This window comes from Phoca vitulina, unplaced genomic scaffold, assembly GCF_004348235.1.
Source record: "Phoca vitulina isolate PV1807 unplaced genomic scaffold, GSC_HSeal_1.0 scaffold8, whole genome shotgun sequence".
Lineage (NCBI taxonomy): Eukaryota > Metazoa > Chordata > Mammalia > Carnivora > Phocidae > Phoca > Phoca vitulina.
In genome coordinates, this window is record NW_022589711.1 from 34,798,590 (window position 1) to 34,826,438 (window position 27,849).

Genomic DNA, 27,849 nt, shown 5'->3' on the forward strand with positions numbered 1-27,849 from the left:
TTAATATACATAGAAATCACCCAAGGATCTTGCAACCAAGCAGATTCTGATTCACTAAGTTGAGGTGGAGGAGCAGGGCCTGAGAGTCTACATTTCTAACAAGTTCCTAAAAGAAGCCACAGGTCACATTTTGAGAAGCAAGGATCTAGCAAGGCCTGGAGTTTGGTTCATTTCTAGGTGGACCAGCTAAGGGCTGATTCAATCTCTGAGGAAGCCCTAGAACTGACCAGCTGCCCTGTGGGACAGACAGACACCTGGCCACTGCTGCCCATGAGGGTGGTCCTGAGTGCCCTGCCAGGCCTGCTGCAGAGGGGACACACTCAGGAGCCCATGAAGTTGCCTTAGGCCAGCAGCTTAATCCCTTACAACACAATGGCAAATGTAATGGCCTAAAAACTGGCTGATACGTTTCTGCTAAATTCTGCTTTTGAGTTTTGGGAAATAGTGTTTTTCTGTGAGGTTTTAGCCACTTCTTTCTACACCCCTGAGTTTTGTTTTGACCAAGGCAGAGTTTCTACTTTACGGGACAATCTGAAACCAGAGGGACCTTTTTTTTTTTTTTTTTTTTTGGCTGCAGGTTTCATGTTGAAAGCTATGCATCATTTTTGTTACATGGCAAAGAGTTCATCTTAAAATACAAATCTTGCAGTAGCAACTTCCTAATACACTGTAAGGATATGTATGCCAAGAACCCCTCAGATTACAAAGCTGTGTGGTGTTAAATATGGCAGAATAATATCTTAAAATAGAAATATTCAATAAATGAAAAATAAATGTTTCCCATTGTCAAAATCTAGGATTAAGAATAACCTATCAACATCTTCTTTTCCAGGAGTCAGCAAACATTTTCTGTTTTTATCTGCCAGATAGTAAATATTGTATGCTTTGTGGCCATATGGTCTCTATCACAGTTACTCAGCTCTGCCGTTATAATACAAAAACAGCCATAGACATACATAAACAAATGGACGTGGCTGTGTTCCAGTAAAACTTTATTTACAAACATAGGCAGTGGGTGGAATTTGACTTGGGGGCCATAATTTCCCACCCTTTGTTCCAATCAATCTACAGAGAAAAACACCTAGGCATTATTTTTCCAGGTCCATGCTTATTAAGGTTGCTACTTTGGAAGATGATGCTTATTATGTACCAGCTGTCAGATATGTACTTAAAGTTGGTCTTCTCCCTTTCAGTGTTTAGAAGGAATCCATATGCATTCATTCGTCCACTTGCATTTGCCAGGAACCAGAAATACAGTGAGGAGCAACACAATCACTTCTCTTGAAGGGTATACTGATGATGTAGAGTACTAAGGCCTTTGCTAAGTTAAACATTAAGGCTATGAGCACATCACAAAGATCCCTGGGATTCTTCAAGTTTGAGAAGGTGCATACCAGGCAGTTTGTAGTGGGAAAGTGTAAGGAAACAGCATGTACACAAAGCAAGAATCCATGGAGATCAGGTTGAAATATCACCTGTTAGATTGAGGGTATGATTTGAGATATAAAAGATGATAGGCAGCATCAGGAAATGAAGTGGGAAGTGTAATGGGGGGAGGAAAATAATGATCAGATTTGAATGTCATGCTGAAGTGTTCAAACATGTTTCAGATGGTATGGGTGGAAGAGGATGGTCATTCCACCAACCTATTTGTATACTCTCCAGGTACCTTTCTCCCTACCCCACACCTACTTCCTCAGAGCTTAATAGCAAGGGATCGTTTATATGATAACAAGTCAGAGCCAGCTGTAAGCATCACCTACAGCCAAGAGCAATAACAACACTACCAACACTGAAAATAAAACATAGATACATCTCGATTACAAAACACAAATCCCTTCCAATGTGCTATGTGCTATCAGGTGACATAATTTATATAATATATACTTTTCTCTTAAAATAAATTATAGAATAGAGCCAATAGTATAATTTACAATTAAATGTCCAAATAATTGACACAGCTCATCAGATGTGAAAGAAAGAAAATCACAAAATTCCCTAGCCTCTGAATCATTTAACAATATTTAACCCAGGCCTTCCTAAAGTCAATAGATCCTTCTGGCATTTGTAAATTGTCTTATACTGCTAATAGGGCTATTTTACAGTTCAGTAATGGGAGCTTTAAGGAACTGACATAAATGTATAATATGATAAAACAATATATTCTAGCCTCTCTTTCATCCCTACCTGCCCACACACACAGAGAGAAAAGTTATAGCCAGATAAAAATTTTCTGACAAAAACAAGCATTTTAGAAAAGGCAGTAATAATACCATTAATCTTCAGCTCATTGATGTTACTTCCAGTTGGATAGTTACATCATCGTTTCTACTCTTGCCAATAAAATTTAGCAGGCTTGCGGATTTGTGAATTGTATGATTACTTTCCAAATACTTTGAAATATTAGCTGCTATAATTGTTTTACCAGGGCTTGGTTAAATGTTATTTTCTCCAGGAAGCTTCCCCTGACCTCCCAATCATGGCTGGTGCCCTTTCTTTGCATCCTCGTGGTACCCTACACTCAACACAATGCCTGGCTCCCTGCCTATTACCTAAGGTCTGGTCCTTAAAGACAGCCTGATGTCTTCCACCACCATATCCCACGGCCTTGCATTAACAGACCTTCGATAACGATTTCTGAGAGGAATGGATAAAGTTGTGGGGGATATTAAGTCAACACATCATCTTTCTATTATGATATTTTGTTCATCATTATTATCCATTTCATCTTTTCAGGCTCAGTGAACCCTTCAGCAAGTCCTCCGCTTGATGTTGTCACATCGACCCTTGGCACCCGACCTTCTCCAGTCAACAGCATGTCTCCTACAAGTAAGAATGTTTTCACAGTCTTACTTTCTTTTTTTTAATTATCTTTTTTAGTATAGTTGACACTCAATGTTACATTAGTTTCAGGTGTACAACATAGTGCTTCAGCTACTCTCTGTGTTTTGCTGTGCTCAGCACACTGGTAGCCACCGTCTGTCACCATACAACACTGTTAAAATACCACTGACTATATTCCCTATGCTGTGCCTTTCATCCCATGACCTACTCCCTCCGTAACTAGAAACCTGTATCTCATACTCCCCTTCACCAGTTTTGCCCATTCCCCACCCCCATCGCCTCTCACAACCATCAGTTTGTTCTCTGTATTTATAGGTCTGATTCAGCTTGTTTGTTTATTTGTGTTTGTTTTTAGAGTCCACATATAAGTGAAATCATATGGTATTTGTCTTTCCCTGTCTGACTCATTTCATGTAGCAGAATACCTTCAAGGTCCATCCATGTTGTTGCAAATAGCACAGTTTCATCCTTTTTTTAAGGATGCATAAAATTCCATCTTCCTTATCCACTCATCTATTGATAGACTCTTGGGTGGCTTCCATATCTTGGCTAATGTAAATAATGCTGCAATAAACATAGGGGTACCTATCATATCTCTTTTCAAATTCATGTTTTCATTTTCTTTGGGTAAATACCCAGTGGTGAAATTATTGGATTATATGGTATTTCACTTTTTATTTTTTTCTTCATACTATTTTTTCACAGTGGCTGTACCAATTAACATTCTCACTGTCAGTGCACAAAGGTTCTTTTTTCTCCACATCTTCTCCAGCACTTGTTATTTCTTGTCTTTCTGATTTTGCCATTGTGACAGGGGTAAGGTGATATCTCACTGTGGTTTCGATTTGCATTTCCCTGTATGTCTTCTATAGAAAAAATGTCTGTTCAAGTTCTCTACCCATTTTTTTAAATTGGATTGTTTGTTTTTTTGGTGTTGAGTTGTATAAGTTCTTTATTTTATTTTATTTTATTTTATTTTATTTTATTTTATTTTTTATGTTTTTATTTTAATTCCAGTTAGTTAACATACAGTGTTATATTAATTTCAGGTGTACAATATGGTCATTCAACAGTTCCATACATCATCTGCTGCTCATCATGACAAGTGTACTCCTTAATCCCCATCACCTATTTCACTCATGCCCCCACACCCTCCCCTCTGGTAACCATCATTTGTTCTCTATAGTTAAGAGTCTGTTTCTTGATTTATCTCTCTCTCTCTTTTTCCCTCTGCTCATGTTTTGTTTCTTAAATTCCACATGAATGAGATCATACGGTATTTGTCTTTCTCTGACTGACTTACTTTGCTCAGCATTATACTCCCAAGCTCTGTCCATGTTGCTGCAAATGGCAAGATTTCATTCTTTGTTATGGTTGAATAACATTCCATTATATATATCATATCTTCTTTATCCATTCATCTGGATAAATGGACACTTTGGCTGCTTCCATAGTTTGACTATTGTAAGTAATGCTGCCAACATGTCCCTTTAAATTAGTGTTTTTGTGGGTTTTTTGGTAAATACCCAGTAGCACGATTATTGGATCATAGGGTGGTTCTATTTTTAATTTTTTGAGGAACCTCCATACTGTTTTCCATGGCGGCTGCACCAGTTGCATTCCCACCAACAGTACATGAGGGTTCCTTTTTCTCCACATCCTTGCCAACATTTATTGTTTCTTGTTTTTGATTTTAGCCATTCTGATAGGTGTAAGGTGATATCTCATTGTAGTTTTGATTTGCATTTCCCTAATGATGAGATGTTGAACATCTTTTCATGCATCTATTAGCCACCTAGATGCCTTCTTTGGAGAAATGTCTATTCATGTCTTCTGCCCATTTTTGTTTTTTGGGTGTTGAGTTTTAGAAGTTATTTAAATATTTTGGATATTAACCTCTTATTGGATATATCATTTGCATATATCTTCTCCCATTCAGTAGGTTTACTTTTTGTTTTATTGATGGTTTTCTTTGTTGTTCAAAAGCTTTTTATTTTTACGTAGTCCCAATAGTTTACTTTTGCTTTTGTTTCCCTTGCCTTAGGAAACATACCTAGAAAAATGTTGCTACAGCCAATGTCAGAGAAATTACTGCTGTGTTCCCTTCTAGGATTTTTATGGTTTTAGGTCTCACATTTAGATCTTCAATAATTCATTTTCAGTTTATTTTTGTGTTTGAAAATGGTTCAGTTTCATTCTTTCACATGTAGCTCTCCAGTTTTCCCAGCACTATTTGTTGAAGAGATTTTTTTTTCCCATTGTATATTCTTGCCTTCTTTGTCATAGATTAGTTGACCATATAAGCATGGGTTTATTTCTGAGCTTTCTATTCTGTTCCACAATCCATGTGTCTGTTTTTGTGCCAGTATCATACTCTTTTGATTAACTATAGCTTTGTAGTATATCTTGAAAAATGGAATTGTGATACTTCCAGCTTTGTTCTTAAGATTGTTTTGGCTATTTCAGGGTCTTTTGTGATTGTGTGCAAATTTTAGTATTATTTGTTTTAGTTCTGTGAAAAACGATGTTGGTATTTTGATAGGGATTGCACTGAATCTGTAAATTGCATTGGGTAGTGTGGATATTTTAACAATATTAATTCTTCCATTCAATGAGCATGGAATCCTTTCTGTTTATTTGTGTCATCTTCAGTTCGTTTCATCAGTATTTTATAGTTTTCAGAATATAGGTCTTTCACCTTTTTGGTTAAGTTTATTCTTAGGGTTTTTATGTTTTTGTTTTTGTTTTTTTGGTACAATTATAAATGGAATTGTTTCTTAATTTCTCTTTCTGAGACTTCTTTTTTAGTATATAGAAAAGCTACTGATTTCTGGGTATTAATTAAGTATCCTGCAACTCTGTTGAATTCATTTATTACTTCTAGTGGTTTTTTGGTGGAGGCTTTAGGATTTTCTATATATAGTAGCATGTCATCTTCAACTAGTGATTACACTGTTTTATTTTCCATGAGCTATTAATCCTTTAACCAAGCAGATTAATAAAGAAAACATTTTCAGTAAATTTGTATGATTCATGTTCTTTTATTATCTATAACATTTTAGGCAAATATATTAAGTACTATTCTTATGGCTTTAAAGAGTTAACATAGCTTCCAAAGCCCTTCACTTGAAACCCTGGCAAAATTAGGGTCAATAAATATGCAGTGAGAAATTTAAATTCTGTATTTATTATTAAATAGGTTAATAAATTGACAGTCTTCCTCCACAACTGTGTTCTCAGTGGGGTGTTTAAGAAATTGGTTATAAATGGGCATCCTGTGGACCAGATGTAGTTAGATAGTTTTAAATTTAAATTTGTTCTGGTTCAAATTAATTTTGACAAAGTTGACTGGTGAGGACTATGAATTCAGCCTCCCAGTGGCATTATTAATAATGGAGGCCAGGCTGGGTCAGTGTTACTATGGCAAAGGGATAGCAGTGACTTTCAGAAGGTCGCAATGATGCAAACAAATCATAAATCCCATGTCTATAGCCTTTGTGTTTAACAAAGAACCATGGTTACTTTCTTTAGTATAAAAATAAAGTATATTCTATGTAGAGGAGAAGTACAGTTCTCATTTCTTATTTAATTAAAACTATCAATTTTAGCTCAGAATCAGAACCGAAAATGAAATAAAACAAAAGCAGTCAGGAGAAATGAACAGTTCTTTCAGGTTGTAGCCTTTTGGCATGTAGCCTGCAGTCACTGTCGCAGGTTGATACCTCGCAGAAAATGAAGCATGTGGCAGGGTGAAAAATGTCTGCAAATCACCCGTCAGAAATTTTACAACCATCTGATTTTTCCTAGTTTTTAATGTTTTGCAATTTTTATTGGAAGCTGCTTTTCCTTCCACTTCTAACTCATCATTCAGCAGTAAACTCTAGTAGATTATGTTATTCTTCATTTAACAAATATTAGAATAGTCAAAAATAATACCTTAAATCTCTTTACTACTCTACATATTATCCAGCTCTCCCTGACCAATTACCCCCAAATTAGCGACTTTTAAAACATATATTGTCTTACATGATTTTAGGGTCAGAAAGTCAGGAGCAGCTGAGCTGGGTGGTATGGCTCAGGTCTTTTCATGAGGTTATAGTCAAGTGGGGCTGGTTGGGGCTTCAGTTATCTGAAGGCTTGACTGGGACTGAGGGTTCTGCTTCCAAGTTTGAGCATGTTGTCAGGAGGCCCTAGTTCCTCACCATATGAGTCTCTCCATAAGGCTTCTCACATCATGACAGCTGCCCTCCCTCAGACCAAGTAATTCAAGAAATAGAGTAACCAAGACAAAAGTCGCACTGCCATTTTATTGCACATCATTTTGCTTTATTGCACCTGTTAGAAGCGAGTCACTAAGTCCACCTCAGACTCAAGAAGAGGAGAATTAGGCTCCACTTCTTGAAGGGAAGAGTATCAAAGAATTTGTGGACAAAGTAAAACTACCGTATCCTGTCATTTAGAAAAATTTGCACATAAAATACAATACAGTTTGATCTTTATTATGAGAGGTAGACAGAGCAAGCATTATCACCCCATTTTCCAGATGAAGTCACAGAGATGACCACACAACTAGTAAGTGGCAAAGTTAGTATTCACACCAAAGTCTTCTGACTCAAATCTAGTTCTTACCACATTCAATACCAGGGTTTCTCCAACTGGTTTGAACACTTTGTGAGGACAGGGGACATACGCCCAGCATGGAGTAGATGCACAAAAGTACTAGTTGAATAAATGAATGAATAAAAGAATTAATGAGAATACTGTTCCTTTACTATGTAAGTGTCATTTAATAGACTCCATGATGTCTACAAAAAGAGATGATAATTTATTTCTGCCTTCAAAAAGGTTGCAGTGTACTTGGAAAGACATGATATGTGCACATGAAAATGATAATTCAAAATAGTAAGGTGATAGGTGCTGCATCGTATAGAATTAAAATACTCAAGGAGAGGTGCAGACCAGAAAATTTTGGACTTTGAGTAAGGAGATGTCCCTATGGGTTCTTGGAGTCAGGAAATGTTACCAAAAAGAGGAAATAAGACGACTGACCCTTTAAGTATGTGTTGCATTTATTTGACTCAGTTGAGAGCTTGAAAAAACATTCTAAGCAAAGAGAACAAAGTGAGTAGTTAGTTGTGCATTGGCAAGGATGTTTGTGGGAATTTGAGAAAATATTAGGAGATAAGCTTGGATCAGGGGCTGGGATTGTGTAGCACAGAAGCAGGGAAAAGTATTAGAAAATGCAGAATAAAGAGAGCTTTAAGCTCCAGCCTAAGAATTCTCAGTGTTATCCCTTAGGAAATGGGGCTGGGAGCCCAATAAATATTTTTTGGAAAGGAAGTGATATAATTCATTTACCAAATATTTATTAAGCCGTGACTATGTACCAGGTATTCTTCTAGGTACTGGGAATACAACAGTGACCAAAAGAGAAAACAACTATGCTCTCATGACATTAACCTTCTACCAGTTGAAAGCAGAAATGAGTTTCTTCTAGCTGAGTTTTCCACAGGGTTAGTTGACATACATTAAATGCATCCATCAGACCATATACCACTCTTACTTCTGTGAAGAAATTTAAGGAAAGGAAAAGAACATTTGTTACCTTAAGGAGCCTGCATTATAAAATAGCTCTAGTATTAGGGAATGAGAATAAAGTCAAATGAACATATTTGTTAAAAAGCAGGAAAAAAAAAATGTTACTTGATCTACTATTACACTAAGATGATATGGTTGGGAAATTTCTGGAGAGTCACAAGAGTTCCTTAAAATAAGATCCTACCGAGTGCCTGGGTGGCTCAGTCCTTAAGCGTCTGCCTTCGGCTCAGGTCATGATCCCAGGGTCCTGGGATGGACCCGGCATCGGGCTCCCTGCTCAGCGGGAAGCCTGCTTCTCCCTGTCCCACTCCCCGTGCTTGTGTTCCCTCTCTCGCTGTGCCTCTCTCTGTCAAATAAATTAAAAAAATCTTAAAAAAGAAAAAAAAAAATCGTACCACACTGAACCTCAGGACTGTTTTAGATCAGTGGTTCTCAGCAGGGAAATTTTGCCGCCCCCCTCCCAAGGACATTTGGCAGGGTCTGGGGGCGTTTTTGGTTGCCACAATTGGCGGGGAGGGGGGGTGCTACCTGCCAAAGCCAAGGATGCTACATATAATATAGCACAAGACAGGCAGCCTCCACAACAAAGAATTATCTGGTCCAAAATGTCAATAGTGCCGAGATTTTAGATCAAGGCTCAGGTATAAAAGTAGCCATTTCTCACTTTAGAAAATCTGGACCTCTGTTAAAATAGTAACAAATTATGTTTGGAACAATTTTTGGTCCAAAATGTCAAAAAAAAATGTTAAATTAATGGCTCTTTTAGGCTAAATAAAACTTATTTTCTTAGAATAAACACTGAATTACAACTGAAAAATCCAAATTTTGTCTTGGAAATCTGGAAGGTAATTGTGAAATCACATGATGACTGGCTGCCTCATGTCTCAGAAGCTAAAAGGATTCACCCTTTGTGTTCTTTTAAGAAAGGAAGTAAGATGGAACATGTCATGGAAACCAGCTTCAAAAGGCTATGGTTTCATTCCAAATTCTAAGATGGAATGCATTATATAATTCAGTCATAATTATTAAGCTACACGTCTTACTGCAAACATCCAGTTTGTATTTTTTTCTTCCTCAGTGGAAGGATATTTTTTAAATAAATGTAAGGTAATGGAAATAATATTCTTTGATTAGAGAAGGAGAACCTTATAACATAACAAACTGTAAGAGTTACCCAGGGAGCCCAGCACAATTCAGCCTGAACTGATGGGTGTTTTCTTTTTTTTTTTCTGTTTTTTTGTTGTTGTTGTTTATTTGTTTTAATTTATTTGACAGAGAGAGAGACAGCCAGAGAGGGGACACAAGCAGGGGGAGTGGGAGAGGGAGAAGCAGGCTTCCCGCTGAGCAGGGAGCCTGATGCGGGGCTTGATCCCAGAACCCTGGGATCACGACCTGAGGCGAAGGCAGACGCTCAACGACTGAGCCACCCAGGTGCCCCTGATGGGTGTTTCCTGAGTCCCAACTGCATCTGCAGCACTGTCCTAGGAAAAGACGAGGCTGAGAAGCTAAATGGGGAGATGAGGCAAGCCAGTGGGATAGAACAATCAGAGACACCTGACCAATCTCAGGTGGGGCAATCTATAACTCAGGGGCTCCCGGTGCTCTGAGTAGTGCCCTATGCCTTCTAACTCTGGCTTTGAACTGGCTTCAGGGTGTGTGTAACTAATAGAACAGACCTCAGAAATGCCAGTCCTGATGGTGGCAATCATCTAAGACATTCATTCATTCAACAAATACACATTGAGTGCCTACAAGGTACCCGGAATTTTAGAGGAGCTGGGATACAGTGATGAACAAGACAAAGGCCCCAGTTGCACAGAGCTCACACTCTAGCATGACCTTCTTGCCTACCCTCCCATTTCACTGTCCACCATGGCACAGGCCTTTGGGCTCTGCCTCCGATTTTTATGTCTGCACATGAACCCTTGGATCTGATGGTGTTGGTTTTGATATTTAACCTTCTCTAAAGCTTTAGCTGATCCTCACAGTCTAGATCTTTCTACTCCTGAACACTTCAGATAAAATACCAGGTCCAGTCTGGCCCTAATCATTGGCTAGCTCTGCAAGTAAGGACGCCTAATGCTCAGTAGGTGGGGATCAGACACTGAGGGGTACAGACTGAAGGAAGCAACTGCCTAGGGGATGCAACAAAACTACTGATTTATGAGAAAGCATGTCAGAATGGCTGGGGGATTACACTGGAAGATATGCCATTGGACAAGATTGTCAAATATAAATCACAGCAGAAAGCAGATCAGAAGATCAGTTGCAGGTTGGGATGTTGGGTTTTAAAGTAAGAGGGGGATCTAGAGAAAGCCTGCTGGTCTACCAAAGTAGATGTGTGCTGGGAACAGAGGAGGGTGGAATCAGGGAAGTCTACACAGAGGACTGGAAGGAAATATAGACACGGATGGAAGAAAGATGAGAGATGGATCTCAGACAATCGTCCTGAGTAAAGAAATAAAATAAAATGAGTGTCGGGCATGAGAACACCAGCAGAGTGAGTGCTGCCAGTGGTAGTTGGGAGGGCATGGCTTGCTTATGTGAGGTGGATCCCGGTGAAGGTGAGCTTCAGTTATGGGCTAAGGATTTGGGCTGGAACAGAATGACAATGAAGAGGCACTGTGGCTTTGTGAGTATGTGAAGAATGTGGGTGAAACAGAGGTGGTGTGTATGATAAGTGGTAGCAGTAAGAACAGAGAGCAAGAAAACCAAATGGTGCAGATATTAAGTGATTTAACTGATAAGGGTCTGAACTTGAGGGGGCATATATAGAAATGGAGAGTGCTACAACAGAAGACTCAGCATTGTCTGCCTAGATAGGAGGGATAAATAAAAGGGTTTTAGAAGACTGTCATACCAGCTTTTTTTTTTTTCCTAGTAATTATCTAAATTTTTAACCAACTCCCTTGATTATATTATAGTATTAAGCAATAGTATTAACAATATTTGTTAGTATCTGAGTGCCTCTGGTGTGCCTGGTTCCATTTTAAACTGGTAAATGTATTATCTCATTTAATTCCCCAACAACACAATGCTATAGGCAACAATTATTATCCCCATTTTACAGATGAAGATACTGAGGCACAAAAAGGGTAGATCACTTAACCAAAGTCATGCAAAAAGTGCAAGATCCAAGATGGAACTTGGACAAGCTTCAGAGCCTAAGTCCTACTGTCTCTGACAGGACACGATGGGTGCTCAATAAATGTCTTTAGACACAAAATAAATCCGTTCCTGTGTGAAGCTGGTATAGCTAATATGAAAAGGTCAACATGACAGTTGTGCCTATATTAATCTCTCTCTTCTCTGGACCAGTGTTTTCTGAGAAATGCAGCCCCCAGAAGTGGGGCTAACATTTCCTCAGTCAGAAATAAGCTGGAGAAAAAGGCCTCCTCCATTCATCACCCCCTCCCTTCTCAACATTATTATAATATAATCTCATTGCCCAAGGATATGTACAGAATCCATACAAAACTCCAGCATTGTCCCTTTAATCCTGGGAAATTCTGGGCATTATATCTTCCCAACCACCTTGCACCTGGGGCGATGTTGCAGGTTGTTAAAGAATTTCTCATTTTTTTTTGCGTACCTGTCACCCATAAGTCAAGGGTAGCTTTCTTGATGACGAGTTTACTTTGAGTATTTGTTTATCCAGTCTTCCCTCTTTGAAACAAGGTAGCTCTGGGGAAAGAGCTATTGGATGGCCTATTCTTGCATTCATTTCGTGAATTACTGAGTATCTATAAACACACCCCACGTGTGATGAGCTCTGTCCTGCTTACTGCCATTTCCACCACACACACCCCCGCCCCGCACCCCGGAGAGGGGGGCAGTCCTGAAAATCCTTTCTAGACCAGTAATCCGGCAATACACATTGCCTTAGTCATTCGGTGAGCACATGTTCCTCAAATAATCTGCCTCCCCTGGGCAAACAGTCTTGTGCAGAGATCAAGATTTAACACCATATATTTCCTTTATGCTGGTCTGAAGGTCAATATCCACCTAATCCTGACATCAGGGGTTGATGAAGCTGGCACAGATATGTTTAGATGTAGTTGATGGCCTATATTCTTTTAAGTGCAGTGCTCCAGTTTATGTCATTATGGATTTAAAGGCTCTTTGTGCTGCAGGTGAATTGATGGAGTACAATTTATACATTTGCCAAGGAAACTAGGTGGCTATGTGGATAGACACTATGTCAACAGGTGAAAGGTCAAGTAAAAATATTACTATTTGAAAAAATAAATTTTCAGGTTCAGTTTCACCTAGAAATAAGGCAAAGTCTTGGACAATTGAGCTTGACAAACCAGATCACTCTGACAGCAGCAGCCTGAACTTACAAATAACTTCTACCTTTATGTCTAGTTGAATAAATAAGCTGAACTGGGTACATGAGTAAAAAAAGATTTTTCTTTTCCCCATTATTCCCTGTCCAAATGAGCTCTCTTGAATAATTCCTTCTTAGCCTCTGAAGGCTTTTTTGGTGATTTTCATCTAATAAATGTTGTCTTGTCCCTTTCAGATTCAAGAACGGACTTGTGTCAATAATTTAAAAAGCTTGTCAAATGTAATGTCAAAACTTGCAAAAATTAATTTGATCCAGAACTTCCCACCCTCTCCTGCCCACCACGTGTGGGTGTACCTCAGCTGCAGAAGCCTGCGTGTGAGGTTGTGTGCTTTATGTCTGTGAGGGGTGGAAGAAATGTCTCTGATTTCCCAGCTCAATCCTCTCCTCCACCCCTGCTTAGTGGTTTGGACCTCTCTTTTGGGGTCATATCATGTGGAAAAGAGGAGAGAGGTAGGTAGGAAAAGACCTTCTTTTCAGGCTGACTGTAATCTGACCTAAGTGCCCTCTAGATGGAGAAAATAAAAAATGTGCCATCTTGACGTCAGAGGGCACTCTGGCAGATTCCTCAGAAGTCTGTGACTGGCTTGTGGCTATTGTCCCCCCGATGCGGGCCAGGCCTCTCCTCCAATCTTATGTTTATTATCCCCCTACAGCCCGTGAGCTTCTGGAGGTCTCTCTCTTAGGAGCTTTTTGTTCCTGTAGATATTCTTCCTGGGTGAGATTTCTTTCCATGGCATCCTGTTTTGTCTGGGAGAACATGCACCTTTGTATCCTATTTGGGGGAAGTGCTCTTCCTCTCCAATATGGCCATATCTCTCTTCTCTATGCCCATTCAACACTACTAGTCAAGCATAGGCTCCCAATGTAGTCTCTTCAGCTTGAGTCAGGCCTGGTCCTCTTCATCCCAAACTCCAGGACACATAGGCCAACAGCTCTGAGTGGTTCTCTTGAAACCACACTTCACTTGGACTAAGGTAAGGGGACAGATTCTTCTTTCACCCTCTCCCCTACCCACCCCCCCCCCCATGAGAGGGGACCTGACCCATAGCACCCTGACAACTCTCTTTTTAAAAATCCTCACCTGGGTTACTTCTGCCCCTTACATAGTCTTGAGTTTGATGATGGACTAGAGTTAATGGAACCCACTCCACATGCCCTTCATAGGTGGTCTAGAACTCTGCTTTAGAAGTGAGGATGACTTGCCCTATAATATCATTCTTAGTCTTTGGAACCTCATCTAAAACAAAGTTACAAAGAGCTCCATTTGAAATTTCTGTTCTGTATTATCCATTAAAATTCAGCTTTTAAAAGAAATTCAGTGAGACCAACAATGATCTATCCAAAAAGGAAATCAAGAAAACAATCCCATTTATAATAGCATCAAAAAGACTAAAATATTTAAGAATAAATTCAAGTGAGGAGGTGAAAGACCTGTACACTGAAAACCAAAAACATTGGTGAAAGAATTTGAAGGAGACACGAACAAATGGAAAGACATCTGATGCTCCTGGATTGGAAGAATTAATATTGTTAAATTGTCCATGCTACTCAAAGTAATATACAGATTTAGTGTAGTCCCTATCAAAATTCCAATGGCATTTTTCACAGAAATAGAAAAACAATCCTAAAAGTTATAGTCACAAAAGACACCATATAGCCAAAGCAATCTTGAGAGAGAACAAAGTTGGAGGCATCACACTTCCTGATTTCTCACTATACTACAAAGCTGTAGTAACCAAAATAGTATGGTACTGGCATACATACAGACAGATAGATCAACAGAACAGAATAGAGAGCCCAGAAATAAACTTCAGTGTATATGGTCAACTAGTTTTTAACAAGGGTGCCAAGAATACACAACGGAAAAGGATAGACTCTTCAGTAAATGGTGTTTGGAAAACTAGATCTCTACATACAGAAGAATGAAATTATCTTACAGCATACACAAAAATCTCCTCAAAATAGGGTAAAGACTAAAACATGAGACCTGAAACTATAAAACTCCTAGAAGAACACATAGGGGAGAAGCTCCTTGACATTGGCCTTGGCTTTAAGTTTTTAAATATGACACCAAAGCTTAGGCAACAAAAGCAAAAGCAAACAAGTGTACTATATCAAACTAAAAAACTTCTGTGCAGCAAAGGAAACAAACAACAAAATGTAAAGGCAACCTATACACTGGGAGAAAATATTTTAAGTCATATATCTGATAAGGGGTTAATATCCACAATATATAAGGAACTCATTCAACTCAATAGCAAAACAAGAAACAACTCATTAAAAATGGGCAAAGGACCTGAATAGACATTTTTCCAAAAGAGACAAACAAATATCCATCAAGTACATGAAAAGATCTTCAACATCACTAATCATTAGGGAAATGCATATCATAACCACAATGAGACATCACTTCCCACCTTGTAGAATGGCTTTTACCAAAAAAATAAAAGATAAAAAGTGTTGGTGAGGATATGGAGAAAAGAGAACTCTTGTCACTCTTGGTGGGAATGTAAATTTATGCAGCCATTATGGAAAACAATATAAAAAACATAATGGAAAACAGTTTTTGAGGTTCATCAAAAAAGTAAAAATAGAATACTGTATGATCCAATAATCTCTAATCTGGGTATTACACAAAGAAGAGAGAATCAGTCACATCTAAGAGATAGGGAAACAACCTAAGCTTCCATTGACAGATGAATGGATAAAGAAAGTGTGTGTGTGTGTGTGTGTGTGTGTGTGTAATTCAGCCTTAAAAAAGAAGGAGATTTTGCCATTTGCAACAACATGGATGACCCTGGACAACACTATAATAAGTGAAATAGGCCAGACACAGAAAAAGAAACCTGCTTTGGGGCACCTGGATGGCTCATTCGTTAAGCGTCTGCCTTCGGCTCAGGTCATGGACCCAGGGTCCTGGGATCGAGCCCCGAGCCCCGCATCCATCAGGCTCCCTGCTCAGCGGGGAGCCTGCCTCTCCCTCTCCTACTCCCCCTGCTTGTGTTCCTCCTCTCACTGTGTCTCTCTCTGTCAAATAAATAAATAAAATCTTAAAAAAAGAAAAAAGAAACCTGCATCTCACTTATAGTAGAATTTAAAAGAGTGAAATATATGGAAGCAGAGTAGAACACTAGTTACTGGGGTGGGGAAGTGGGATAATGGGGAGATGTTGGTCAAAGGTACAAAGTTGGAGTTATGTAAGATTGATAAGTCTGGAGATCTAATGTACAGCATGATAACTATAATAATACTGTGTTGAATATTGGAAATTTGCTAAGAGTAGATTTTAGGTGCTCTCATTATAAAAAAACAAATGGTAACTATGTGAGGAGGGATATGTTAATTAGCTGAGTGTACTAATCATTTCAGTATGTATGTATATATAGAATCATGTTGTACACCTTAAATATAGACACTTTTCATTTAAAAAATAAAATCCCGAGGCAAGGGAAATAAAAGCAAAGATAAACTATTGATGCTACATCAAAATAAAAAGCTTCTGCACAGCAAAAGAAACAGTCAACAAAACTGAAAGGCAACCTACTGAATGGGAGAAGATATTTGCAAATGATATATCTGATAAAGGGTTATCCAAATGTATAAAGAACTGATACAACTCAATAGCAAAAAACAAATAATCCAATTAAAATGGGCAGAAGACATGAACAGAGATTTCTCCAAAGAAGACATAGATGGCCAACAGACACATAAAAAGATGCTCAACATCACTAATCGTGAGGGAAATTTAAAAACTACAATGAGCTGTCACCTCACACCTGTCAGAATAGCTAAAATCAAAAACACAAGAAACATTGTTGGTGGGAATGCAATTTGGTGCCACCATCATGGAAAACTGTATGGACGTTCACCCCCAGATTAAAAAAAACAAACAAAACTACCCTACAATCCAGGAATGGCACTATGGGGTATTTACCAAATTACACTAATTCAAAGGGATATATGCATCCCTATGTTTATTGCAGCATTATTTACAATAGCCAAAATATGGAAACAGCCCAAGCATCCATCAATAGAGGAATGGATAAAGAAGATGTAGTATATATATACAATGGACTATCTTTCAGCCATAAAAAAGGAATGAAATCTTGCCATTTGCAACAACATGGTTAGAGCTAGAGAGTGTAATGCTGAGCGAAACAAGTCCGTCAGAGAAAGACAAATACCATATGATTTCACTCATATGTGGCATTTAAGAAACAAAGCACATAAGCAAAGGAAACGATAGAGAAAGGGAGAGGCAAACCAAGAAACAGATTCTTAACTATAGAGAGCAAACTGACAATTACCAGAGGGGAGGTAGGTGGGGAAAATGGGTGAAATAGATGATGGGGTTTATCATCACTTATCACAATGAAAAAAATGATAAAAAATTAAAATAAATTACTAAATAAAATAATTTTGTGAAAATGAGCAACCATGATGTGATGGCTTACCCACTGAGATGATCCACAGAAAGCTGTAGCTCTTGGCAACAGTGTGATGGACTGGCAAATAATAAACAGAGTTCTAAAGGCGTGGCCAAAGGTGAGGGTGCTTGAAGAAAATGGGGGAAAACAAGAGGACGAAGAAAAGGAAGAACATTAGTATGGGTAGTTCCTTCCTCAATGAATTATTAAGAGCAACAGAAGGGACTAGGCATGGCAAACACCTAATATAGTAGCTGATTCATAAGTGTCAAAATGTTACACTGTGTTATTTGTCCCCTTAAATCCCTTGGAACATGGTAGGAACCTACGGTAGGAAATAGAGTGGTTGATTAATTAACCAGTCTATCTAAGTCGTGTGTGTGTGTGTGTGTGCGTGTGTGTGTGTGTGTGTTTTAATAAAAACAAATACTCTAGCCCTAGAATTATGTGTCTACTTCTACTTGTGATGGATAGTGATGTAAATAAAACCCACCAGGATCATGGTCATGTGAGTGGAGGAAGAACAGGGGTGGTGAGGAAGGGCAAATATCTACAAAATTAGCCTGAAAGTTCTCGTGTTATATCCAGTTTCTTATATTTCCACTACTCTCCTCTCCTTTTCGCTCACTTTGCTTCATGCAAATTAGCCTCCTCACTGTTCCCACAGCATGTCAGTGGTGCCTTCACCTCAGGGCCTTTGTACTTTTTCCCTCTGCCTGGAAAATTCTTTCTCCCCAAATCCATATGGCTCACACTCCCATCTCCCAATCTTTGTTCAAATGTCATCTTCTCCATGGGGCTAATTGAAAACTGTAACCTCCTCTGTTTCACTTCCTATTCCCTTTCCCTGTTTTATTTTTCCCCACAACATTTGTTAACATCCTGTTATATATATAATGCACTATAATGCACTAGTTTGACTTCTCCCCACAAGAAAGTGAATCCCATAGGGCATTTGGGGGTCTGATTTGTCTACTGATGTATCTCTATCACCTGGAGCAGTGATAACACATGGTTGTCCCTAAGATTGATAACTCAGTAAATATTCTGGGGGTTAAGGATATTTTTCTGTAAATATTTTGCCAGTAAGTATTGATAGCTCAGTAAATATTCTGGGGCTTAAGGATATTTTTTCAAGCACAAAGGAGGAATTGATTAACAAAAGAAGGGTGAAGAGATCCCATTCTGCTTCATAATGTCATGAGAAGCCAACCAGAATTAGCTCTTAGAGAACATGTTTCTGTCTTCCATTTAACTCAGAACTGAACAGAGCTGTCTTCTGACTTAATTGAATTTCTAGTGATAATATAAAGGGGTAATTTTTAATTTTAGTGAAAAAAAATTTTTTTAAGCTGAAATAGAAATGGGCTAGGAAAGTTTTGAAACTTCTCATCTAACCTCATGGCAGTTTTCAAATTAATATAAGCAAGACATTTTGTACAAAGTAGTGTTTTTTTCTAACCCCCTTCTTTCCTGGAAACATGGGTCATTATTATGTATTTCTGGATGCTTGCAAGGTTTAATAACAATAAGCATTCAAACTGAAGAACAAATAAACAACCAGCAGACAAAGCAAGCAACTCTTTGTCACTGGGTCTGGCATATTAGTCGCCTACACGGCATGTTATAATACAGAACTAACTATTGAGTGCTGAAGAGGCATTGCTGTATTGTAAATGTAAATGTAACCTTGAAACAGAAAACACAAAAAATAAGCTGTCTTATTCGCATGCTGAAATAGATGATCAATGTGAATCTCAAAGACTTGGCTCAGAGGAATATAAATATAATTCTTTTAAAATGCTCTATTTGATGTCAAAAGACAGCCAATTACGTGCTCTTATAGTTACAGATCTCCAGGTCAGGCTCTAGGAAGAGACTTCTTTTAAAAACAAAAACAACAGGGACTGCTGGGTGGCTCAGTCGGTTAAAGGTCGGCCTTCAATTCAGGTCATGATCCCAGGGTCCTGGGATGGAGTCCCACATCAGGGAGCCCGCATCTCCCTCTGCCTGCCGCTCCCCCTGGTTAGGCTTCTCTCTCTCTCTCTGACAAATAGATAAATAAAATCGTTCAACACACACACACACACACACACACACACACACACACACATCCCTGAGAAAGAAGCAGTGTTCCTGCTACTGGTATGCTACAGTTTGATCACTGTCCTCTGCTGCTGGGGCCATGGGTATGCACTGTGACAAGTGATGCCTTGCAATCTCATACTCAGTCCAATTCAATGCACAGAACAAACCCTCGTTGAGGGCTTATAAAGCCCCAGCCCTGAATAGACACGCACGTACCACACAGTGCTGTTACTAACAGTGCATGAGACCTCCCACTGGGCCTTTGCAATGTGTCCTCTGCCTGGAGGCTCCCACCTCCCCTCCCCTGCCCCCACTTCCCCACCCCATTCCTCAGGGAAGCCTTCCTGGGACTCTAAATAAGCCATTCCCTCTTTCATGTGTTCTCATATTTAGATTGATTTCTGTGAATCTCTGGTTGATGTCCATATCCTCTATGAATTCCAGTTCCAAGGGAGGTGATCATTGTGCCCTCGGTGCTAAATGCAATGCCTGGAAGATAGAGGCTCCCAAATGCTGGGTCAATAAGTGAAAGAACATAGGAAGGGAGTAGCAAGATATAACAATGTGGAGATTGTTAGAGGTCAGGTCATGTAATGCCAAGGAACCTTAACCTTGAAGCATAGTGTAAAGCCAAGACGAGTGGGTGGCATTTAATTAACCTAAAGAAGTAGATAGTTTTCTAAATGGCTTTAGCGCTGACTTGCACGTGAGGAACAAGACCTCACAGTAAAGGGATCATTTTTTCAATAACCTGTGCAACCTGGTACAGACCCTCAGGCCAAGACCGAAACAAAATTCAGCCGGAGACCGAGAAGACTGAATTGAGCTTGAGTTCCCTGGGGATATTGACGGGTGTCATTGATCTTTCTGTTTCCGGAAGCTTATTGGCACACATTCAGCCCTCAATATAGTCTACAGGCCCGTGAGAGGAAGCATAGAGCAGCGCTGATATCTATGCCAGGCAAGAGGCACAGCAACACAAAGATCACGGCAGTGCGTGAGGCTGGGGCCGTCACTGTTCCTCCTCCCGTGTGGTCCAAGAACAACACGTTAGGTGGAATCGAATGAATGAATTCTCCTTTCCCTGCAGTAAAGTTGCAGTATCTAGCAAGGATTTATGTCACCTCAGTTTCCGATTCTCCAGAAAAGAAATTTGATCAGTCATTTTGATACAAATGAAATTCTCAGTCAAATTATCATACTTCATCAGGATTCCACTGATTCCTGACAGAATTAAATCACATGGAGCTAATGGTCAGTGTGGGCAATTGGACTGGCTGGGGACAATGTCCATTGCTTGTTAAGTAAGAGGTGTTTTAAAAGGTGACTGACAGTTGCTTATTAGACTGAGATTTCTAGGTAACGGTAATATTGCCTACAAATAAATACAAAGTTCTCTGATGATTACCTCTTACCTCTTTTTCTGTATCATTATTCTCACCATTATTATCACATCACTACTTTAAAACCATTCCTTTCTGCTTTCACTTACTAAATCCCTCAGTGAATTCTATGGAGGTCAGTTCTCAGAGTGGAGGAGAGGGAGGGAGGAAGGGAGGAAGGAAGGGAGGGAGGGAGGGAGGAAGGAAGGAAGGAAGGAAGGAAGGTCCTCCATGGGAGGTGAGCTAAGAGACTGTTGACGAACAATGAAAGCTTCACTCTCTCCTATGTAAGGAATCCCAGGGTAAAGGGATCATTCTTTTCATCCTTCTGAGAATCTTTTAAAACCTGGAAAGAGTTTTTCTTCTCTTTCCCCTCCCTTCTCCCTTCCTCTCTCACCTTTTCTTCCTCTATTAATTAGGAGAAACACATCATATCTCTCAGTATCTCTTAGTATCCAAAGATTACTTATGACTAGTTGTTCTATCCCTCTATGCATTTTTTATCTTGCCTTATTTTTAAAAGGATATGAGGTAACTTTAAAAATATGTAACAATACAAAGATTTTAAAATATGTTACTGCTGCTTCATTACTGGCATAGAGAAATGCAACAGATTTCTGTACAGTTGATTTTATATCCTGCAACTTTGCCAAATTCATGTATTAGTTCTAGCAATTTTTTGGTGGAGTCTTTGGGGTTTTTTACATAGAGTATCATGTCTGCACATAGTGCAAGTTTGACTTCTTCCTTGCCAATTTGGACGCCTTTTATTTCTTTTTGTTGTCTCATTGCTGAGGCTAAGTCTTCCAATACTATGTTAAATAGCAGTGGTGAGAGTGGACTTTGCAACGATATGGATGGAGCTAGAGTGTATTATGCCAAGTGAAATAAGTCAGAGAAAGACAATACCATATGCTTTCACACATATGTGGAATTTAAGAAACAAAGCAGATGAATATATGGAAAGGGAAAAAAAGAGAGGGAAACAACAACAACAAAAAAAACCGTCTCTCGCTGTGTCTCTCTGTCAAATAAATAAAATCTTAAAAAAAAAACCCCTCTCTCACTGTGTCTCTCTGTCAAATAAATAAAATCTTAAAAAAAAAAAAAAAGAGAGGGAAACAAACCATAAGAGACTCTTAACTGTAGAGAACAAACTGAGGGTTGCTGGAGGGATGTGGGTGGGGGGATGGGCTAAATGGTGATGGGCATTAAGAAGGGCACTTGTTGTGTTGAGCACTAGGTGTTGTATGTAAGTGATGAATCACTATAAATTCTACTCCTGAAACCAATATTACACTATATGTTAACAAACTAGAATTTAAATAGAACTTGAAAAATAAATAAATAAAATAAAATAGGTTAGTGAAGGAATTGCTGCAGATAAGGATGAAGATAAAGCCATCTCAATGAGAGAAATACAATTCAAATTCACTCTGTGATCCGTGGCTGGGTGTTCTGTTCCACATAGTCTTTCAAGAACCCAGGCTTCTAGCGGGTCTGTCATCTTTAAGTTGTGACTTCTAAGTCCCCCTGCATCATAATATCTGATAGCACATGAGGGAAGATCATGGAGGATCTTACATGGAAGGTTTTACACATCAGGTCTTGAAATGACAACCATCACTCCCACTCATGTTCCATTGGCTAAGACTTAGTACACGGCCACACCTAACCAACCACACAGGAGGCTAAGAGATATAGTTCATCTGTACCAGAGAGAAGAATGGGTTTGGTGACCAGCTGATAGTCTGACACACTGACCTATATTCTCACTAAATTGTGGGGGCAAGAGCAATATTTCTCTCTTCACTTCATCCCCAATTCTCGTACACACTGAGCACTCAATAAATATTTGTTGGATAAATGAAGCTGTGCATGTTCAGTATTTAAAACATTTTATCTGCCATCCTGATGCTGGTTGCCCGTTTTAGTTCCTCATATAGCACCATGTGAGGCAGGCAGCCTCTAATGCATCTGCCCATGTCTGACTGTATTCCTGGAGCTCAGGTGGAGGGTGTCGTTGGTGTCCGTTAGCAGCCTGCATTGCAAAATGATTGATGTTAATCATTTCTGTACATCACTTACAGGTGATTGGTATAAACCATGAGGCCAGTTTATTTATGTATCCTACATATATTTTTTTCAGAGATTTGATTATCCATGTTTTTTTTTATTTAAGTATGTCATTTTCCAGAACTGAGGTGCCTGGGAAGGTGGGATGCCATTCATTACTAACTCAAGCCTACAAACGAACGAGCGTACTGTCATAAGGATATTGTTAAGAATATTAGACACAGTATACAGTATTCTTTTTTAAAAGGCTGGGGAGGGGGCGCCTGGGTGGTTCAGTCAGTTAAGCATCTGCCTTCGGCTCAGGTCATGATCCCAGGGTCCTGGGATAGAGTCCTGCCTTGGGCTTCATGCTCAGTGGGGAGCCTGCTTCGCCCTCTCCCTCTGCCCCTCCCCCCTGCTTGTTCTCTCTGTCTCTCTGTCTCTCTCTCTCTCAAATGAATAATTAAATGAAATTTTTAAAAAGGATTAAAAAAAAAGACTGGGGAGAAATTTGTTTTTAATCACAATAAAAAGAGTAGCTGTGTTTCTCTTGAAAATGGACTGGTTTTATCCTATGATAGCCATTAATGGCATAACATATATTCTTTATTTCTTAGCATCGTTACTAGAAAGTTCTGACTAAATTTTGGACCCGTATCTATTAAGAGTACACAACATCAAGAAATGCATTTTGTGTACTATCCCCACCCAGGTTTCGACAGGGATCAACATACTTTTTCTAACTCTATTTTCCTTGCCTTGAGTTTCCCTTTCTATCTACTTCTGTTATCTTCTTGAATTGAGTATTTATGGAAGCAACCTTAAATATATTTGTTTTCCAAGAGATATGACCATGTTTTCAATGGAGTGTATTGGGTATTGCTTCAACCCTAGAGATATTTTCAAATGAATATGAATAAGTCTTTCATTTTGGGAGGAAGAGAGAGAGGAGAAGAATGGGAAATGATGGACTATAAAGATGAGGATGATTTTGAAAGCTAAGAACTAAAGTAGATAAGTAACCATATTGCACATATGAAAATTTGTGTACAATTGTGAAAACTCACTACAAGGTAAGTTCCATGAGGGCAAGAACCTCGTCTTCATTGTTGTGTGTAGACTGGAGTCTGGCACACAGTGGACACTAAAACAACGTATTTTGAAAGTGTGAATGTACTACACTTGGAGATAGGAGAACTGGATTAATATCATATAGATGATATTGAATATTGGTTATGTAGCCACAGGCATATGCCTTTTGGACTCAGTTTCATAGTTGATAAAATGAAGTCATTGGACTACATATTCACTAAGGTTCTTTCCTTCTTGAATATTCCCGCTCTGCATGCCACCCTTGTTAGTTACAGCAGCATATTAAACATGGGAATGTAAACGCCTACAATAATTTGGGAATTTTGTTTTCAAAATAGGATATCCAGCTGTATCTTCCACAGCCCTTGGAGAAGTGGGTACTCCGACTCCAAATACCACCCCTCAAAGTGAGTATAGCAGGGCTTTCCTTATGTGACTGAAAAAAGACAAAACACAAGTTTTAGTACAGCTCTGACAATGTTGAGGTTTGGGCAAAAGGCTATGTTTTTCATTTGATGTTGATATTTTGGTTTCAAGCTTCTCTGTGGCAAATTGTAATGTAAATGGTGGCTATACGTTGATATGACAATCATTGTAATCTTTAAAATATGGGTTGGTGAATTATTATACTATACTTCTCATTTCTCGTGGAATTTTAGGATAACATGAAAGTAGTCTTGACAGTACTCCCAGTGATCTGGGTTGGCAACAAGAACAGAAAAAGAAAGAAAATCAGTGACGAGTTGGCTTTAACATAAACTACAGAGCTTTTGCTTAATATGCCAGCTATGTCCCTGTGTAGGAAAGCACGTTTTCAATTTCAGATTTCCCCAAAGTCACATAGATTAAAAATTCAGCACATCAAAGTAAAGTGAAATTACAGCTGTATAAGAAGTTTGGATTCTGAGAATTTTGTCTTCCAGCCAGCAATTCCAGTGTGACTACCCAAGGCTTCAACTACTCCTGGACCCCCAGCAGGCAAGATACCAAAAACTGTAAGTGTAACTGTGAGTCCCTTGGGGTCTTCTGGGCCTCATTAATTCATCCAACACGTATAATGAGCAACTACGACGTGCTCTGCTCATAATCATATTAACAAATACTTACGAAACATCTACTGTGTTTAAAGCATTGTTGTAGTTGCTGGGGATACATCTGTGAACAAAACGGATCTAAGTTGCAAATTCTGGGGGAAGAGAGACAGGCAAATGGTGATGAGCGATAGGGAACAAAGCAAGCAGTGGAGGGGGACATTGAGGATCAGGTGGGAGAGTGGGCTGCCATTTTAAGTAGGGTGGTTTTGCAAGGCCTTCCTGAGCAAGGTGACATCTGAGTAAAGATCTAACCCAGGGAGAAGAAAGAGCAAGCTATGAGGATATCGGAGTAGAGAGTGAACCAGCCAGAATACACATATCACTAAAAGCAGTGAGAAGAGGGAGCCCAGTGCGAGGCACAGAAATGGTTTGGCCATTGCCTCTGGCCACCTAGCAGCAGTGTGTGCTGATGCTGCTTCAGCAGGAAGCCGCAGCATCTGAAGAGGAAGTATACTGCCTCCTAGTGGTACAAGACGGAGATCTGCGTGGTAGGGAAGTGGCAGGGATGTGGCTGCGGCAAAGACCCCGGACGCCGCTGCTGCAGAACTCTGGGTTTAACTGCTAGGCCCTTGGCCACAAGGAGTAAATGCTAGCATTTAAGTTGTACGTTTAGAGCCTCTAGAAGTCTTTTACACCTGCTGGCTCAGTCATCTCACTGCTGGGAATGTGTCCTCAGGAAATAAAGAGCAAAGGGAACATGTATAATGTTGCTCTTTGTCGCATTAGTTATTTATTTTATCTCCTTTATGGACCTCAGGTTCACAGATCTGGATTAATCATAATCCTTAATTCATGACACACTTTGACCGTTTGTGTATGACCCTCTATAATTTATTTTAACGTGTGTCTTTTAACAAATACGTTAATAGTGTAACAGACACCTGTGAATTCAGTGCCCAAATACGAGAGATGAAAAGGGGAGGATCAGAAGAGAGAGCACACCCAGAGATCCACAAATAAGCATAACCTAGAGATGCCAGAGGCAACATGGCAGATTCCTGTGAAAAGAGAAGGCAATCAGCAAAGGGATCTGCAAACCTTGACTATTTATAAGAAAAAAAGGTATTAAAATGTATGCCTGTCATGCACATTACATTAAAATAGGCTCCATAGAATATGAGATCTTTATGTCAAAAGCAAACATTAAAGCATGTAATAAAATAAAGGTGAATTTCTTTCTGGCTTTGGGGTAAGGAAGGGCTTAAAGAAGAGACATAAAGCACTAACCATAAAAATGAGGGAAACATTAGAATACCATAAAGAAAATTCTATCAAAAGACACCTTAGCAGAAGTGAAAAAAAAAAAGGCAAGCTATAGTGTAGGAGAAGATATTTGCAACATATGTAATTGAAAAATGATCAGGAATATATAATTGATAAGGAATTAAAACTTTATATCAAGTATATAAAGAATGGCTAGAAATCAATTTTTAAAAATATAAAAACATTAGAAAATGAGCAGAGAGGCACATCACAAAAGTTGTAATGCGGTGGCTAGAAAACATCCAAAGAGATGCTTAGCCTCCCTGGCAATCAGGAAATGCAAACGAAGACGAGAATCAGATAACCATTTCACATATCGTCAATCGGCAAAAATTAACAAGTCTGGAATTATCAAGTGTTAGATAGGATGTAGATCAATATAATTTTTTATATGTTGCTGGTGAAAGTACAAGTTGGTACCATCACTTTCCACCATTTTGACATGGTATTTTAATGCCAAACAATTTCATATCCTACAGCCCAACAATTCCACTCCTAGATATATACTCCACCCCTCTACACACACGCTAGTACATGTTACCAGGAGATGTGCACACAAGTGTCAGGGGAAAACAGTATTCATAATAGCAGAAACTGTAAATAACCTAAATCATCATAGCCAAGAGAATAGATAAATAAATTGTTGCATAGCCATATAATAAAATATTATAGAACAATGAAAAATGAGTGAATGACAGCCACATAACAGCATGAATGGATCTTAATAACATTGTGCTGAGTCAGAAAAGTAAATGCTAGGTGACAATATATGGAATGATGTATATATATATTTTAAAGATTTTATTTATTTAGAGAGAGAGCGCAAGGGGGGGGGAAAGGCAGAGGGAGAAGGAAAGAGAATCTCAAGCAGTCTCTGCACTGAGAGAGGAACCCAACATGGGGCACGAGCTCATGGCCCTGAGTTTGCAATCTGAGCCAGACGCCCAACTGACTGAGCCACACAGGCACCCCTGGAATGAGATTTTTATATAAATTATTAAAGCAAGTACAACCAAACACCATGTGGCTTAGGCATAACGTGATAAAAACTTAAAAACTATATAAGTAAGTGAGTAATAGACAGAACATTCAGAAGAGCATTTGCTTTGGAATGGGCATACAAGGGATGAGCCAGGGAGAAGACATAATGTTACTTACAGTAGTCCAACAATCTGTGTATAAGAGTGGGGGTGAGAGAGTGTTAAAGAAAAATATATCCGAATGTAAAATAGGATTAGATAATAATTCAATGCAATGTTATGAAGCCAATCCAAGCAATAGACATAATGTACTAAGCTAGCCAGTACATCTTATTGTATAGACAATTTTCAGCCCTCTGTTATAAATTGAAAATAAAATATATTAGCTAGACTGGGGATGAAAGTCCATACTTAACAGACTAACATTTATCCTACATGGTGTTAACATAAAATTGAGTTTGTAATGAACTATACTGAAACTCTCCTTTACCTACACTAGTTTGTCATCCTTTATTCTCAATGGTATAATACAAGTTCCATATCTTTTGTTGTTGTTGTTGCTTACCTTTATCCCCAGTACCTAAGGAAATGCCTGGCATATAGTTGGTGCTCAACAAATATTGTTGAATGGATAAATGAATCAATACTTGTTGGTTGTAGAGGGAAATTCTGTAG

At 39.0% G+C, this 27,849-nt stretch overlaps 1 protein-coding gene across 3 annotated transcripts in view; it reads left to right on the plus strand.

Moving 5' to 3' along the window:
* Positions 1–27,849, plus strand: part of CD96 (CD96 molecule) — a 100,990-nt gene that overhangs the window by 57,525 nt on the left and 15,616 nt on the right. For all 3 annotated transcript variants that reach the window (XM_032406511.1, XM_032406515.1, XM_032406514.1), the window contains exons 8-10: positions 2,737–2,829; positions 24,176–24,244; positions 24,761–24,832. In XM_032406511.1, the coding sequence (XP_032262402.1) occupies positions 2,737–2,829; positions 24,176–24,244; positions 24,761–24,832 (234 nt within the window). The remainder of the gene's footprint in view (positions 1–2,736; positions 2,830–24,175; positions 24,245–24,760; positions 24,833–27,849) is intronic.